Source organism: Chrysochloris asiatica, unplaced genomic scaffold (genome assembly GCF_000296735.1).
Source record: "Chrysochloris asiatica unplaced genomic scaffold, ChrAsi1.0 scaffold00294, whole genome shotgun sequence".
Classification (NCBI taxonomy): Eukaryota; Metazoa; Chordata; class Mammalia; order Afrosoricida; family Chrysochloridae; genus Chrysochloris; species Chrysochloris asiatica.
Genome location: NW_006408812.1, coordinates 2,707,809 through 2,725,290, shown reverse-complemented (window position 1 = coordinate 2,725,290; position 17,482 = coordinate 2,707,809). Strand labels below are relative to the sequence as shown.

At 38.3% G+C, this 17,482-nt stretch overlaps 1 protein-coding gene across 6 annotated transcripts in view; it reads left to right on the top strand.

Annotated features, from left to right (window-relative positions):
* Positions 1-17,482, top strand: part of PDLIM5 (PDZ and LIM domain 5) — a 296,691-nt gene that overhangs the window by 247,656 nt on the left and 31,553 nt on the right. For all 6 annotated transcript variants that reach the window (XM_006874692.1, XM_006874697.1, XM_006874696.1 and 3 more), the window contains one exon: positions 7,675-7,849. In XM_006874692.1, coding sequence (XP_006874754.1) covers positions 7,675-7,849 — 175 coding nt within the window. The remainder of the gene's footprint in view (positions 1-7,674; positions 7,850-17,482) is intronic.

Here is a 17,482-nt window from a genome sequence, read left to right as displayed (position 1 = left end):
CCAAAAGGGAAGAACATACTTAGCATTTCTCAAGCTAAAAGAACTAAAGTAAAAAAAAACTAAACCTTGACTTGCAATATTGAAGGATTCTGTGGGCAAAATATTGAACCATGCAGAAAGCATCAGAAGAAGACAGAAGTTATACACAGAGTCACTGTAACAAAAATAAATGGTTACTGTTCTACCATTTCAAGAGGTAGCATATGATTAATTATCAATGATACTGAAGAAAGAATTCCAAGCTGCACTGAAGGCATTAGTGAAAACAAGCCTCCCGGAATCAATGGAATACACATTATAATTCTTCAACCATCTGATTCAGCATTGGAGGCTGCTACATGACCAACTGTGATTGAAAGATATTTGTGCCCATTCCAAAGAGAGTTGACCCAATGGAATGCGGAAATTGCCAAACAGTAGTATCATTGATAGCACATGCAAGTAAAACTTGGCTGAAGATAATTTAAGGATGGCTGTAACAGTAAATCAACAGGGAACTGCCAGAAATTCAAGCTGGATTCAGATGAGGATGTGAAATGAGAAATATCATTGCTGACATCAGATCAATCTGGGTTGAAACCAGAGAATACTAGAAAGATGTTTACTTGTTCTTTATTGACTATGCAAAGGCTTTCAACTGTGTTTTATTGTTGTTAAGTGTCAAGTCAGTTCCGATTTATAGAGACTCAGTATAGGAGCATACATATAACAAACTGCATAACATTGCAAAGAATGAGTATTCACCTGTACACTTGTATGTAGACAAAGAGGTAGTTGTTCAAACAAAAGAAGAGGATACTGGACTCTAGACCCAGAGACGTAGAGGGGCTGTGTGCTGACCCCCAGGGGTTAGGCCTGCAGGGTATATCCTTTGGTCAGTTGATGATGCATGGAGGGGATTGTAACCATGGCAATGAAACGATATACTATAGGATGAATGTAAAGCTAATGTTCTCCCATGTAAACTACCACATAATTCACAATAAACATTTAAAAAAAAAGAAGAAGAAGAAAGGATACAGAGTGGTTTAAAACCAAGAAAGGTGTGTGCCAGGGCTGTATCCTTTCACCATACTTATTCAGTCTGTATGCTGAGCAAATAATCTAAGAAGTTGGATTATATGAATAAGAATGAACTTCAGGTTTGGAGGAGACACATTAACCTGTGATATGCAGATGATACAATCTTCTATGCTGCAAGTGAAGAGGACTTAAAATACTTAACTAATGAAGATCAAAGACCATGAGTGCACTCATGGACGCAGTAGTGAAGAAATCAAATGACATATTTCATTAGGTACAAGACCTCTTTCAAGTGTACAAGAAGAGCAAAGAGATTCATTTTAGGAGTAAGGTGCATCTGAACCAAGCCATGGTATTTTCAGTAGCCTTATATACATGTGAAAGTTGGACAATAAATACTGAAGACCATTGAAGACTCGATGAATTTGAATCATGGTGTTAGATAAGAATATTAAAAGTACCATCCACTGCCAGAACAAGCAAATCTGTCTTGGAAGAAGTACAGAATAGAATGTTCCTTAGAAGCCAAATCGGTGAGACTTCGTCTCTCATACTTAAGACATGTTGTCAATGTGGGGCCAGGTCCTGGAGACAGACATTATGCTTAGTAAAGTGTTGTTGTTAAGTGTCATTGATTTGGTTCTGAAGAGTCAGCAAAAAAAAAAAAAAAAAAAGACCCCTAAGGAGATGGATTGACAGCAACAGTGGACTCATATGTAACCATTGTGAGGATTTTGTGAGACTCGGCCATATTTCATTCTGTTGTACATAGGGTCACTATGAGTCAGAACCAACTCAAGGGCACCTAACAATACTGTATGTCCCATGAGTCACAGTAGGGTTAAAGGAAAACAATGGGAGTCAAGAACTAACTTTCTCATAATGCACTCATTGTGATGCCTACTGACTCATTAATTATTCACTTTGAATAAGTCACGTTGGTTTTTGTTTTGTTTTGTTTTTTTATGATTAAGTACTTAGATTGTGAAATAGAATTAACACAACACTCCTATTTAAAACCAAAATGAAACCAAACCAAACTCATTGCCAAATTCCCTGCGCAATTACGGCTGAATTACTTGTATCATCAAGTCCAGTGATCCTAGAGAACAGAATAGAACTCTTCTTTGTTGTTGTTGTTAAGTGCCGTCGAGTTGATTCCGACCTATAGCAACCCTGTATAGGATTTCCAAGGAGCAGCTGGTGAGCTTGAACAGCCGACCTTGCAGTTCAAACGGCTTTGCAGTCTGGCGCATTAACCCACAGTGCCTCACCAGGACTCCAGAACTCTTCTTTAGGGTTTCTGAAATCTGTACATCTGAATGGGATCAGATAGCCTCCTCCTTTACCTGCAGAGTGGCTGGGGCGTTTGTAGTACCAAACTTGTGGTTAGCAGCCCAGACTTTAACCCACTATACCTCCTGGGCTCCTTACTCCTATTTAACCCATCCTGCTGCTGTCTAATAGAATCTGACTCATAGAAACCCTGTCTGGGGTTTCTGAGCCTGTAAATCATGATGGGAACAGAAAACCTCATCTTTCTCCCATGGAGCAGCTGGTGGGTTTGAACTGCTGACCTTGCAGTTAGCATTCCAGTGCTTATCCTACAGCACTACCAGCGCTCCTTACTCCTATTTAAGGTCTTGCTAAAACTTTTAATTACCAAGGAATACCTTGTCTTTTTTAAGCCTCATATCCTTTAAAAGAAGACTTATTATTGGTTCAGTCTGTGGCACTGTGGGTTAATGCACTAGACTGCAAAGCTGCTTGAACTGCAGGTCAGCGGTTCAAGCTCACCAGCTGCTCCTCGGAAACCCTATACAGGGTCGCTATGGGTCGGAATCGACTCGATGGCACTTAACAATAACAGCAACAAATTTGTAGAATTTTGCTCACTGTGCTGCCTATGGCTGGCTGTTTTCCTCTGTACGGTAGAGCAGACTCTACAAAATTACAAAGTAAACAGGTCATTTTGTGTTGCTTCTCCTCGCCCAGCAGCTCTCCACCATACGTCAAGTGAACAGAGGCCAGTGGGTTGGAACTTAACTACTGAAAGATTGCTTGTTCTTGTGTTAGTGAGAAGTTCAGCCTGAAGAAATAAAACTTCACCTTATTCATACAGGAAATAACTGTGCCTTGGAAATGTTCAGTTCTTGGTAACTGACAGGGCTTGGCTAGCTTTGTCTGCAGGCCAGTATTCTTACAATACTGTATTCTTACAGTATTCTTATTTTAAGATGCAGATTTAGTTCAGGATTTCAAATAATGAAAGAATACTGTAAGAATTCTTACAGCAACAACAGGAGGTGTGAGAATTTCTGTCATATCCAAAATGGTTGAAACAGTCAGTAATAGAGGGAAAGGCTTTTCTTCCCAAGAATGAAACATCTGTGAACTTGTTGTTGTTAGTGCCATCAAATCGGTTCTGACCCATAGCAACCGTGTGTAGGGTTTCCAAGGAGTGGCTGGTGAGCTTGAACTGCCAACCTTGCAGTTCAAGTGACTTTAGAGTCCAGTGCATTAACCCACAGCACCATACCAGGTCTTAGAGCCTTGTTATATTCATTGAAGACTAGTCACATGTTGCATGTTTTAGAATGGCTTCTCATATGAAATAAATTAGTTCTCTGTATACTTTTCCTTACCTCATAGACCAGATGGTTGTGAGTCCCTTTCACCATGACTGGTAGAGAATTACTACAGTCTTTTATTGCGAAAAACGTCTCAGTGACTCAGTACTTGTGAGTTTATGCCCAGATAATGTGAAAAAATTCAGGCATATGGTAGATTAAAAAGTATGACTTCTTTAAAAATTCTGGTTTACGTATTTTTCAGTTGATAACTCTTTCATTATTTGAAATCCTGAACTAAATCTGCATATTAAAATAATCGTTATCTAGCACTATGGGTTAATGCGCTGGACTGCAAAGTCAGTTTGACCTACAAGGTCAGCAGTTCAGTCTCACCAGTCGCTCTTCGAAAAACTTATACAGTGTCCCTGTGGGTTGGAATCAACTCAATGGCACTTAACAATAATAACAACAACATCCCACTTTGAGGACATTGGTGATTCAGTGTTAGAATTCATGTGAGTGACTTGGATTCAAATCTCAGCCATTCTACTTCACACACTGCCTCTACCCATCGGTCAGTAGATGTTTATATGTTGTCATGATGCTGATACAGGACAGCAGAGCTTCCAGACTAAGAAGAAAGACCTGGCTGTCTTAATTCTGAATGGAAACTCTGGATCACAACAGGCCAGTCCACAGCCAACCACAGGGATGGTACCTGACCAGACAATGCTTGTTCTGTTGGGCACGGGGCCACCATAAGTCAATGACTGACTCAGTGACAGCCACCAACAACATAGCTTCTTTCAAAAGACAAACTGAAAGTGACTTGGAAGGCTCTTTGTTTTATTTAATTGATAAAACACTAACTTTTCACCTTCTGTTTGTAAGTCAGGTTTTTAAAACTAGTGGATACAAAGAAATATACACAGAAATTTGTTTCCTTTTTTTTTTTAATGAGTTTATAATGGAGTTGAGGCGAAACTATTGCGGGACATTGTTAAATAGAAAACAAATTATATAGGCAAAGGGACTATTGATATGAAAAGTAGCAAGGGAACCCTTGAGGCTGGGATGGTCAGTGAAAACTTGGAGAAGAAAATGGACCATGTATAAGCCTTGGGAAAGAGGACACCTCTGACGAGTAATGGAGAAGGAACCATTTCATTGGTTGAAGGTCATAGAAGTGTAGGGACTGGTAACAGCATGCTCAAGGGCCAATGAGCAGATAAGCATAGTATTTTAGGGCACAGACTTGGGAGCCTGACTGCCTGGGTTCAAGCCATAAGGAGGTCTCTTAATTTCTCTTTGCTTCAGATTCCCCACTAAAAAAAAACCAATACAAACAACTGCCGTCTAAACAATTCCAACTCATAATAGCCGTATAGGGTAGATAGAGTAGAACGGTTCCTTAAGACTTCTAAGACTTTAAGTCTTTATGGGAACAGACAACCTCATCTTTCTCCTGTTAGTGGTTTTACTTTGCCTTGTGGTTAGCAGCCCAATGCTTAACCCACTGTGCCACCAGGACTCCTTTATGGAATTAAAATGAGGCAGTAGTTGTAGTGAAAGCATTGGGTCATTTTAAGAACTTGAGGATAGCACCTTCAAGTAGTGATTAATCACTTCAAATAGTGATTCAATAAAGTATTAAATCAGTATAAACTAGTATGATGATGATGACAGTGATTAGGGGATCATGAAAGACTAGTTTGTAAAGAAGATTGGAGGGAATGTACTGAGGGACTGCATGTAGTATGTAGTAAGGTTTGTAGACGACTTAAAAGTAGGGGAATACGATCAGAGTAATGTTTTTAGAAAACTAATTTAGCAGAGTGGGTTGAAGAAGAGACTGGCAACAGAGAGACTGATTAAAAGGCTGTTGTAATAGTACAGACTTGAGGCTTGAGGGGTTGAAATCCAGAACTAAAATGACAGAGGGTACGTTTGGAGTTAGAAAAAGGGACAGATCTGAGAAACTTTTACTATGAAATACCTGCTAGGGCCCGGTGATTAACCATCAGGGTCATGGCAGGCAGAGTACTGTGCCTGGGTACGTGGGAGAATTCAAGCACACAGGAGCTTGTAGAAATAGGCCATAATTCGTGTAAAAGAGGAGTTAGAGTTTAGATGCTTGGAGTTTAAAGGCAATGGGAGGATTTGACATTGAAAATGTCCTTGAAAATCCATAGCTGGTCCTCCAAGAGAAATCAGGTCTGAGTGTAGAAACTGAGGACTCATACAGATGAGTTGCCTTGTAACTAAATGATGAGCGTGTACAAAGTAAGTCTTACAGTATTTTTCAGTCCTTTTTCTATAAGAGGAAGCACAAGAGATGGGAAACATTGTTTCTAGTCTTGGTGACTCACTTGAAGCATGGGCAATAAATAGTAGTGCTCCCTGGCCTATAAAGTGACATTTCACACATGGAGTGCCAGTCAGAACACTTGAGGAGATGTGCTGAACATTTTTAAATGCTTGGGTTTCTAGATTGGTAATTGTACACTGTGACAAACAGGCATTATTCTGGTGGAGAATTGTATTGTCAGTGATCCTAATTAATCTTACCCAGTTCTAACCACACCTCTAATATGAATACTGCCAGCACTTTTATTCACATAGATAACTGTCAAATTGTGTGATTTGTATGCTTTGCTTAAAGCTATTCCTTTTCAATCTTTTTTTACATGTGCCCTTTCTCTTCCATTAGATTTTCACTTCCTGTATCAAAGGAGCAGTCATCTTGTTCTGAACCACTCACACAGTTTTCATATTCCACTCATTCATTCATTGATTCCAGTTTATTCATTCCAGACACTGTATTAATTGCTAGCATGATGAATCAGTCAGAGTTCCTGTCTTCATGGAGTTGACTATTTAGTTGGGGAAGAAAAGGTACAGAAATATGTAACAGAAGCAGTAATAAAGACGTTCACAGAAAATATGGGGAACATTGAAAAGAAATACTCCAGATTATGTGGATGTGGCACTGAGGAACAGGTAGTTTAGGGAAGAGTTTTGGACTTAGGGCTGAACCTCGATAAGAAGTGATCATCAGATAATTAGGAAGAAGGGTTAGAAAATGGTACTGCTGATCATGAAATATGTAGACCCAATCACAAGGAGAAAAATGATAGTTTTTTTTAGCATAAAGTGAAAGAGGAAATGGTGAAAATTGGGGTTGTGGGAGCCCGGAACAGATCATTAAAAGGACTTGTTTGCCGTGCTTAGAAACATGGACTACATTCAGTGGTCAGAGAAAAGGGAAACGGTTGAAGTACTTTAAACCGAGTTGTGATTGACTATGGGGAGGAGAGGATTAAAGGGTAACAAGACATTTGAGAAACAATGAGACCCTGAACCAGGACATATCAACAATAGAGGAGTGGGCAAATTCAAGAACCACTAGTGATACAAAATCAGCATGACCTAGTATTTCCAAAGAGGATGATGAGGGAGAGGATTGATGGTGATACTTAAGTGCTTTAGGATAAGCACTGGACTGCTAACCACAAGGTTGACGGTTCAAACCTACTAGCTGTTCCTCGGAAGTAGAGCAAACTAAGTAGGGTTGCTATGAGTCGAAACCAACTTGACGACAATTAACAACTACAACAACAATTTAGAGAATACAGGAGGAGAAAGAATATAATCTGTTCAGTTTTGTTTTCTTCAGCAAACAGATATTTCAATGTGTGTATAATATATTTGCAGTTATAACTCAATGCTTAACAGAGATGTCTACCAATCTCCTCTTGGAAGCAGAGGTAACTTTCTGCTTTTCTTACAACACCCTAAGTGTCGTTCTTAAGTGCTATTGAGTCAGTTTTGACTAATAGAAACCCTGTATAGGATTTCCTAGGCTTTAACTATACATCCATACTTCTTTTCACCCGCTTAAAAATCCTTGACTTTCTTTTCTATTCATCTCTGTAGCCTCAGCCCAGTGTTTGATATGTAAGCTTGCCCATAAATATAAGCAAGTGAGTTACTGATTATTAGAAAACTTATTATTTGATTATTAGAAAAAGCTTATATTTAACTTATTCTCCTAATTCTTCTGTATTTAAACTCCTAGCACCTTTCACTGGAAGAATCTCAAACAGTGTGGCTTCCTCGGGAGCAGGGGCACCAGCCAACTCAACTGTGGGGCAACCCCAGCCAAGTGACCAGGATACTTTGGTGCAAAGAGCTGAGCACATTCCAGCTGGGAAACGAACACCAATGTGTGCCCACTGTAACCAAGTCATCAGGTAGGTTTATTGTTTTTTAAACCTGAACGTACTTAAAACAAGTGTTGACCTTTCTTATATTCTGAAAGATTTGAACTTTTATTAGTGAAAATATTCTTGCTATGTTTATTATTGTTATTAAGTGCCATTGAGTAAGTTCTGACTCATAGCAACCCTGTATAGGGTTTCCGAGGAGTGGCTGGTGGGTTTGAACAGCTAACTTTATGGTTAGCGGTCTAGTGTTGATCCTGCAATGCCACACCTCATAATAAGGGTGACATATAAATATGTTTGCATTACTTATATGAGGATTCCTTTTATGGCGTTGTAGGATCAGCACTGGACCGCAAACCACAAGGTCAGCATTTCTAAACCACCAAGCTACTCCTTAGATACCTTATACAGGGCTGCTATGAGTTGGAATAGACTCAACGGCACTTAACAACAGAAACAACATATTTATATGAATGAGCACTGGGTAGCATAGTGGATAATATGAGCTGGTCTGTTAACCACAAGGTTAGCAGTTTGAATCTGCCAGTCACTGTGTGGGAGAAAGATGAGGGTTTCTGCTCCCATATTGATTTGGAGTCCTAGTTTGGTGCTGTAAGATAAGCACTAGACCACAAGGTTGGCGATTAAAATTCACCTATACAGGGTTGTAGTGCGTCAGAACCAACTCGACAGCACTTAACAACAACATATTTATATGTCATCCTTATTATTAAAGTAATGTAAATATGAATATTACTGTTAAAATCTATTTAAAACTTGAAAGGACCTTAAAGATCTGTTTTAGAGAAAAGAAGATTGGATTTTCAAATACCTAGTAGACGCTGGACAAGGACAGGACAGCACAGGAGTTCATCGTGCTACTCAGGACAATGCACAGATGTTACCTTTGAATGGTTTATTTCTGGAGTTTTTCATTTAATGTTTTCTAACAGCAAAGTCAGTTTAAACCACAAGGACAGTGGTTCAAACTCACCAGCCACTCCTTGGAAACCCCTGTAAAGGTTGGATCCAACTCAGCGGTACTTAACAACAACAGCAATTGACCACGAGTAAATGAAACTGCAGAATGAAATGAAACTGTGAAACCACAGATAAATGGGCCACTGCTATACATGTATGGCACTGTAGGACAAGCACTGGACTGTTAACAGCAAGGTTAGCAGTTCAAACCCAGAAGCTGCTCTTTGAAAGCCCTATAGCATTGAGTCAGAACCGAGTCCATTGCACTTAACAATCACAATATCACTGTGCTGTGGCTTTGTAGGATAAGCACTGGACTGCTGGCCACAAGGTCAGCAGTTCCATCCCAGCAGCTACTCCATGGGAAAACAATGAGACTTTCTGCTCCCCAAAAGCTTTACAGCCTCAGAAACACTATGAGTCAGAACCCACGTAATGGCACTTTAACAACAACAACTGTACAGGTAGAAGTATAATTGCAGGGATCTCACCTAAAAGCTCTTGTTACCTATGTGTAATGAGTTGCCTTGTTGCTAGTAACAAATGGTTACTCAAGCTCTCTTCTGTATTTTATTTATTCTGTTTTGAAATAACTGAAAAAGTGGCTATTTTAAAGGTGACTAAAGAGTCCTGTATGGCACTGCATGATAATGAGCTGTATGACAAGGTCAGTGTGAGCTACAAGATCGGCGGTTAAAACCCCACCAGCTGCTCCTCAGAAACCCTATACAGAGTCACTATGAGTCGAAACCAACTTGATGGCACTTAGCAACAACAAATGTTAAGAATTTCGGTTTTTTCTTTAGCCTCTTTTACATAATTATTGTTTAGGATGGTATTTTTGGGTAATATCAGAATGGAAATCAAGAAGCTTCAATACTTTACTCAAGTGCCAGGTATACCAGGGTAAGTCAAACAACAGTGCTTACTGAGGTTCCAGGTCATATACGCTTGTACAGCTTCATTCCAAAATATGTTTACATGTCTTTGAGATCAGTGGATGGCTACAGACAAGTTCTCTCAGTAATATACTGGTGGTCGTGTCATTAGGGTGCCTACAAAAACCAGTGGCTTCTGATGGGATCTGCTGGGCAAATTAAATTCAAGACAGAGAAATCAGTTCAGAAGGTTATTTATGGTGACTGTTTTTTGCAAGCGACACAGGACAGTCCTGGCAGCTTATTATGAAGAAGCTTGAAGAAAATTGAAAACTGCATTGTTGAGAAAAAGACCAGAAAAGTTGCAGTGAGAATTTTTTTTTTTTTTCCTATTCCAACAATACTCCTCATTCATAAATGGTTGAAAGGGCTGTCCCACAAGAATTTCATTGGGAAATCTCACCATATCCACCCTACAGCCCTAATCTTGCCCCTTCAGACTTCTTTTTGTTCCCAAACTCAAAGGACCCTTAAGTCTCTGAAGGATGTTTTGACAATGGTATAAATGGAAGAGTGCCGAATTCTTCGGGAAAGTGTTAGAGAGAGGAAAACACTGCCTTCAGAAGTGTACCAACATACATGAAAGATACATCAAGAAATCATAGGGTTCATAGTTTAATAAATGTTTCTATAGTTTTGTAGCAATACTTTTGACTTACTCGCATACATATTCCTCTCGTAAAGCTATTAATTAAAGAATAGTGGTGAACATAGAGTAGCCTTTTTATTTTAAACGTGCTCCATGCTCGTAGCGTAGTGGCTACGAATCGGGCTGCAAACCTTAAGGTCAGCGGTTCGAAACTACCAGCCGCTCCGCGGGAGAAAGATGAGGCTTTCTACTCCCGTAAAGATTTACACCCTCGGAAACCCTGTACAGGGTCGCTATGGGTCAGAACCGACTCGACGGCACTTAACAACAACAACAATGCTCATCATTTGTTGTTGTTGTTGTGTTGTCAAGTCAGTTCCGACACATAGTGACCCTGAATAGGGTTTTCGGGAAGCACGGGTGAACTTGAACCATCAACCTTCAGGTTGAAACTATTTTGCAGTCAGATGCATTAACCCACAATAATATTGCAAAAATATTTAAAAATAGAAAGCAAAAACAATTCAGGTGTAATCCTACCTTCCAGAAGAACTGCTTATAGTATTTTGGGTCATACTTTTAAAAACACACAGCCTAAAGACAGCTCTAGTTTCAATAAATGGAATTATATACCCACAATGATTTGTAGCCTGTCATTTTCACTTGTTGTTGTTGTTGTTAAGTACCGTGGAGTCGGTTCCAACTCATAGTGACCCTGCACAGGGTTTCCAAGACTGTAAATCTTTATGGGAGCAGAATGCCTCATCTTTTTCCCGTGGAACCGCTAGTAGTTTCGAACTGCTGACCTTGCGGTTCGCAGCCCGACTCGTAACCACTACGCTACCAGAGGTCCTTGTCATTTTCACGTAATAATTGGTAAATATTGATCCAGTTAGTTTTGTAAGACTATGTAATAAAACATTATAGATATGTGCCATAAGCTATTTATTAAGTATTCTGTTCATGGAACTTGAGGTACTTCCAATTCTTAAATACTACAAGCAATGGTTTAAGGAGCTCTGGTAGTGTAGTGGTTACGAATCGGGCTGCAAGCCTCAATGTCAGCAGTTCGAAACTACCAGCTGTTCCGTGGGAGAAAGATGAGGCATTCTGCTCCCGTAAAGATTTATAGCCTCGGAAAGCCTGTGTAGGGTCACTGTGAGTCGGAACCAACTCTACGGCACATAACCACCACCGCAAGTAATGATTTACAAATCATTCATGTAATTAGGAGAGAGGAATCCTAGAAGTACCATTAAAGGTTTGTAGCCTCATAGAAATATTAAAACTATTATAAAATTAGATACTGTTTTACCTCAATAAAGAAAGCAGTGTTGTCTTTAATTATGGAGTCCTGGTGTGGTGCTGTGGGTTAATGTGCTACACTGCAAAGTCCTTTGAGCTGCAAGGTCGGTGGTTCAAGCTTACCAGCTGCTCCTTGGAAACCCTATACAGGGTTGCTATGGGTCATAACCGACTTGACGGCAATTAACAACAACAACAACATGTAATTCTATTCTGAGGAAAAATTACTAGAAACAGAATTATGTGTCATTGTCCCTAGGATGTACTTGGTTTAGTTTTTTATTTTTATCATCTTTTGTATGTCAAAGAATTGCAATGACTTCTACACCCAACAGATTCATGCATGACTGCATGGACACTCATGGTTCAGACATCTGATATCAATTTGCCTAGTCATTTTCCTAAAAGTACCATTAAAGGTTTACAGTCTCATAGAAATATTAAAACTAGTATAAAATTAGTGAGGTGCTGTTGTAGCTCAATAAAGAAAGCAGTGTTGTTTTTTTAAATTAATACCTGCGTTAAGTTGCTGTAGTTTTAGACTTAAACGTTGTTGTTAAGTGCTGTCGAGACGGTTCCAACTCATAGCACTCTTTATAGGGTTTCCGAGGAGCAGCTGGAGGGTTTGAACAGCCATATGAATAAAATAAAAATCTGATTAGCAACGTTGTTTTCTATCATTTATGATACTTTGGTTGTTTAAGCTTATGTTTAGGTGTAGTATATTCTGGATAAAAAATACCCTTTATGTAGAAAGGAGTCACTGAAGTTATTCAGGTATTGTTTTAATTAAGTAATCATAAATTATATGGGTTAACAAAATGTCATGCCATGTTAATTGCTGAGTCTGTTGTCTGGTTATCAAATTCTGTGATCTACTGATCACTAATAGCATTTCTGAAAAACTTAAGCTCGAGAAAATATATAAGATCAAAATAGAAATTACATTCCTCACCCCAGTCTGCGTTGATTTCAAATGTAATGCTAGCCCGTGATCCAATTTTATTGCATAATCCAATATGAAATAAGTATGCAATATGTTAATAACATGAATGGTCACTACTTATTGTCATTGCTCTGTATAATTCCAGCAGTTGTTATCAGTTAAGCATCAAAGGTTCATTTACTAGGAAAGTTAATAGGAACAGAGATTAGTTCATGTCAAGATCATGTAACAGTAATTATCATAGCACATTTGCTTGGTGCTCAAATGCTAAAGCGACTTGAATAGATTGCGGTTGGTTTAGAGCTCTAATCAAAGCATAATTCTAGTTCTTGGCTTCAGTGTTGGTATTATATACCAAAGCAAGGAGGCGTTAGATTAAGTGACAGTGTCTTGGACACCTGTTTAAAAACAGCATGCTGCAGTTGCAGCCTTGATTCTTTCAACACAGAATGTTAGAGCTGGGCAAATTGAAAATTTAAGATGTATTTTATAAATTATACTGTTTTATACATATTTACTTACTTTCTAAATATTTTATATTTTCAAAAAAGACTAATGTTTTTTTAAAACAAGGGTAAACTAAGATAAGTTTTGTTTTAATTATGTTTTTTAGCAGCATTCATTGTGGTTTTAAAAACCTCAGCAGCCTGAATAACTGAATGTTAGTACTAAGCTGATTATCTCTTTATAAAACATCTTCAGCTTAAAATTACACAGAAATTTTTATTTTTCTATTGTTTAAAATTTTCTGGTTTATTTGAATCTTGACAAGTCTATGGATACTTTACCTAAATTGTATTGTTGTTGTTGTTAAGTGCCATCGAGTCAGTTCCGGCCCATAGCAACCCTGCAGAGGGTTTCCAGGGAGTGACTGGTGAGCTTGAACCACCAACTTTGCAGTTCAAACCGACTTTGTAGTCAAGCGCATTAACCCTCAGCGCGATAGTACTCAGACATTATTTTGACTAGTTTGTTGCCTTATACACATGGGTGTATTGTTGTTGTTTTGTTTCGACTCATAGTGACCCTGTACAGGGTGCTCAAATTCTAAGGAATAGCTGGTTGGTTTAAACCATTGACCTTGCAATTTTCAGTCCAGTGCTTACCCTACACACCACACCAGGACTTCCCTACACATGCACAGGCAGTTACAATTTAAGAAATCCTACTGAAGCTTTGATTAAAATTTCAAAACATTCTCAACCCAATTATTAAAGAAATATAGTTTCTTCAACTCATAGTCATAGATTGTAGTGTTGATGTAATATTCAAAGTATAGAAGATCTGACCAGCACCATTTTCATTTCCCTGATAGAATAGGACTTTATGAAAACTCTAGCTTATGTCTAATAGCATTAAGTCCCACTGACCACTTGTATTACATTTAGTCACAGTTATTCACATTTAGCTTCTTAATATCTTTGTGAGTTAAGAAAATTACGGTATCTGCATTTCTTCGTATATATGGAATGCTTAAAAATAGGGTCATGAGTATTGTTCTCTTTTTCCTTCAGGATTGCACAAGCAGTAACATTGAATTATTGTTTATTTCAGACAGAGAGAGAGAGAATTTTACCATGATTGGTTGGTTTTTTTGCCAAATAGTTTTCAAGTGTTTCTTCTAATGAGAGCCCTCTCAGATGACCTATCCACTTCAATTTCTAGGCATTTCCACAGTAGTGAGTCTTACCTGGAGTCCTGGTGTGGCGCTGTAGGCTAATGCGCTGGACTGCAAAGTCAGTTTGAACCACTAGGTCGGTGGTTCAAGCTCACCAGTTGCTCCTTGGAAACCCTATTCAGGGTTGCTGTGGTTCGGGACCAACTCGACAGTAGTTAACAACAACAAAGTCTTATTTATTTTCCTTTTGGTTAAGATTTTGCCTAAAGACAAAAAGATGTTGACTCTGTTATATCCTGAATTTAAAGAACAAAGATTTAGTCACCTGTTTATGAAAAAAGGGTATATTAAAGCTGTGATATAATTTGCACAATGTGTTGTATTAAGAAATTGGAAAGAACAAATATTCAGCTTCTGTATAATATTATGGTGCCATTAAAATTATGTTTTTTGGATAATAATAGGACTGTTAACCGTGAAGTCAACAGTTGAAACACACCAGCCACTCTTGGAAACCTACACAGGGTGGCTACGGGTCAGAACTGACTCAGTGGCACAACAACAACAAATAATAATATTTAATGTATCCTAAGCATATGCAAAAGATTATGCTAGGAATTTTATCTGCATCATCATTTAGTTTTCATAATAAACATGTGAGAGGGTTACTACTGTTACTTCCGTTTCACATAGATGAGGACATTGACGCAGGGGAAAGTTAAATTTGCCACAAGTCATATAGATAATGAATGACAAAAGTTAAATTTTATTATTTTATTACTACATTGGTTGGTTGATTGGTTGGTTGGTTGGTTGTGTGGCGTCAGGTCAGTTTCCGAGGCTATAAATCTTTATGGGAACAGAAAGCTTCATCTTTCTCCCTCAGAGTGACTTGTAGATTTAAACTGCTGACCTTGCAACCAGCTCAACTCATAACCACACTATTAGGACTCCTTATTACTACATAAGAAAATATAATATTATATGTTGCTATTAAGTTCCAGATTCAAAAAAGAGGTAATATAAAACTCTTAAGTAAATGCATATGATTTCGGTGTATAAAAAAATACATTATCAAGTTATGCTCGACTTCAAAAAGTTTATGAAAAATTCCATTATCTTTTCATTCCATTTTTCCAAGAACTTTTTCAAGCATCCTTGTATATTTTAGCATGATAATAAAAAAAATGGTTGTTGTTAAGTGCCTTCAAATCCATTCCTACTGAAAACAACTCTATATAGGGTTTCCTAGGAGCAGCTAGTGGGTTTGAACCACCGACCTTGCATTAAGCATCCAGGGCTTATCCTACAGTGCCACACCAGGACTCTGAATATTAAAGATAGCAACTCTCTATTGAACATATTTGGTCTCATGCCAAAGACCTCATAGGTTTACTTTATTGGATCCTCAAAAAACAGCAGGGAATTGATACTGTTATGCCTGTTTTATTGCAGTTTAGATTATTTTTCCCTAAGACAAAAGCTGATTAAATGCTAGAGCCAGGAATGGAGCCTCGGTCTGTTTTACTTTAAAATTCATTCATTAAGTATTTATTGAGAGTCCTACTAGGTCCAAGACCCTGTTTTGTCTCTTGATGATACAATAGTAAACAGTACATATAACCACTATGCTTTTTTTTAGTAAACAGACTAAATGAAACTATACCTCCCCTCAAATGCTTTATAATCTCTGGATGATTTGATTTGATTTTCTTCTCTCTGCCATTCTGAGATTTCTAATTTATTACACATGAAAGCATATGCTGAACATATATGCAAGGGAGCTTCAGAAAGTTAATGGAAAAATTCCATTCTCTTTTCATTCCATTTTTCTATGAACATTTTAAGCCCCCTCGTATACACTGTTGTTGTAAATCAGGATGAAATTGTGTAAGAAAATGTGTGCTAATTTAAGAATGTGACAACGTACTTATCTTCATAATGTTTGAGTGTGTACGTAAGAAAGAATGGAGTAGATAGCAGATAGTTTGAACAGTTAAAAGTTCTTATCTAGAATTTACTTTTCTAGTTTCTCCTCTAAATCAGGAATGTATTCATTGTATAAAAACAAGCACTCATTGAACATTTTGTGTGCCACCTCCTTTGGGGACCAGTGGTATAGAAAACAAAGGGATTTGCGAAGCTCACCTTCATCTCCTTCAGGATTTTATTCAAATATCCAAGTGTCCCTGGTCACTCTATTTAAATTTCCCTACTCTCACCCCACATACACATAAAAGGGTGCACACATTCTCCCCAGCTCCCCTGCCTGCTCTGTTTTTCTCTTCAGCACTTAATATCTAACATTTTATTTATCTTATTTATTCTCTCTTTTCCCCACACTACAGTGTTAGTCTCATGACATTTTTTTGTTTACCTTTGTTTCTGCTATATTCCCTGCACCAAAAACAGTGCCTGGCGCTTATCATCATGTTTAGTAGTATTTATTCAACTGATTAATAAACATTTAAACAGTATTTATAGGATGTATGTAAGGGACCCTAGCATCACAGTGGGTTAAGCATTGGACTGCTAACCACAAAGTCAGTGGTTCAAGCCCTCCAGGCACTCTGAGGGAGAAAGATAAACCTGTCTGCTCCTGTGAACAGACTTGTGCAGCCTTTGAAAACCCTCGGGAGCAGTTCTGCTTTCTGTTACCAACAGTGGGTTTGGGTTTGGGTATGATAGTAATGTTGCCCAGTTCAAATTATAATCCATTTACTTCTCTTATTATCGAATCATATTTATGCGGCTTAAATCCAAACCCCATCGTTGTCGTGTTGATTCCAACTCATAGTGACCCTGTATGACCAGGAAGAACAACAACATTAAATTCCCAAGGCTGAAATTTTTACTGAAACAGACTGCCACATTTTTTCCCACAAAACAGCTGATGGGTTTGAATTGCTGACCTTTCAGTTAGCAGTTGAATGCTTAAGCACTGTGCCACCCAGATTCCTTCTTAGGTTGCAAGTATCTAAATTTTGACAACAACCCAAATGAGTTTGGAAGAGAGCCCTGGCCTCCAGGTGAGAAATGCAATTTAGTTCAGTCACTCAACTCTTAAAAGACAGTCACTCTGTATTATAGTATCTTCCACTCTGGTAATGCATGTGTCTTCGTGTATATATTTTTTAAAATTTCTCCAGTTATCTTTTCTATTTTACTCTATTCCTCTGTTGTGCTTTTCTTGGACTCTGCTCATGCTAGGCCATTCCTAACAGTAGACCAAAATATAAGACTAGTTTATACACTTTTTGACAACTTCCAATTTTCCCAGATT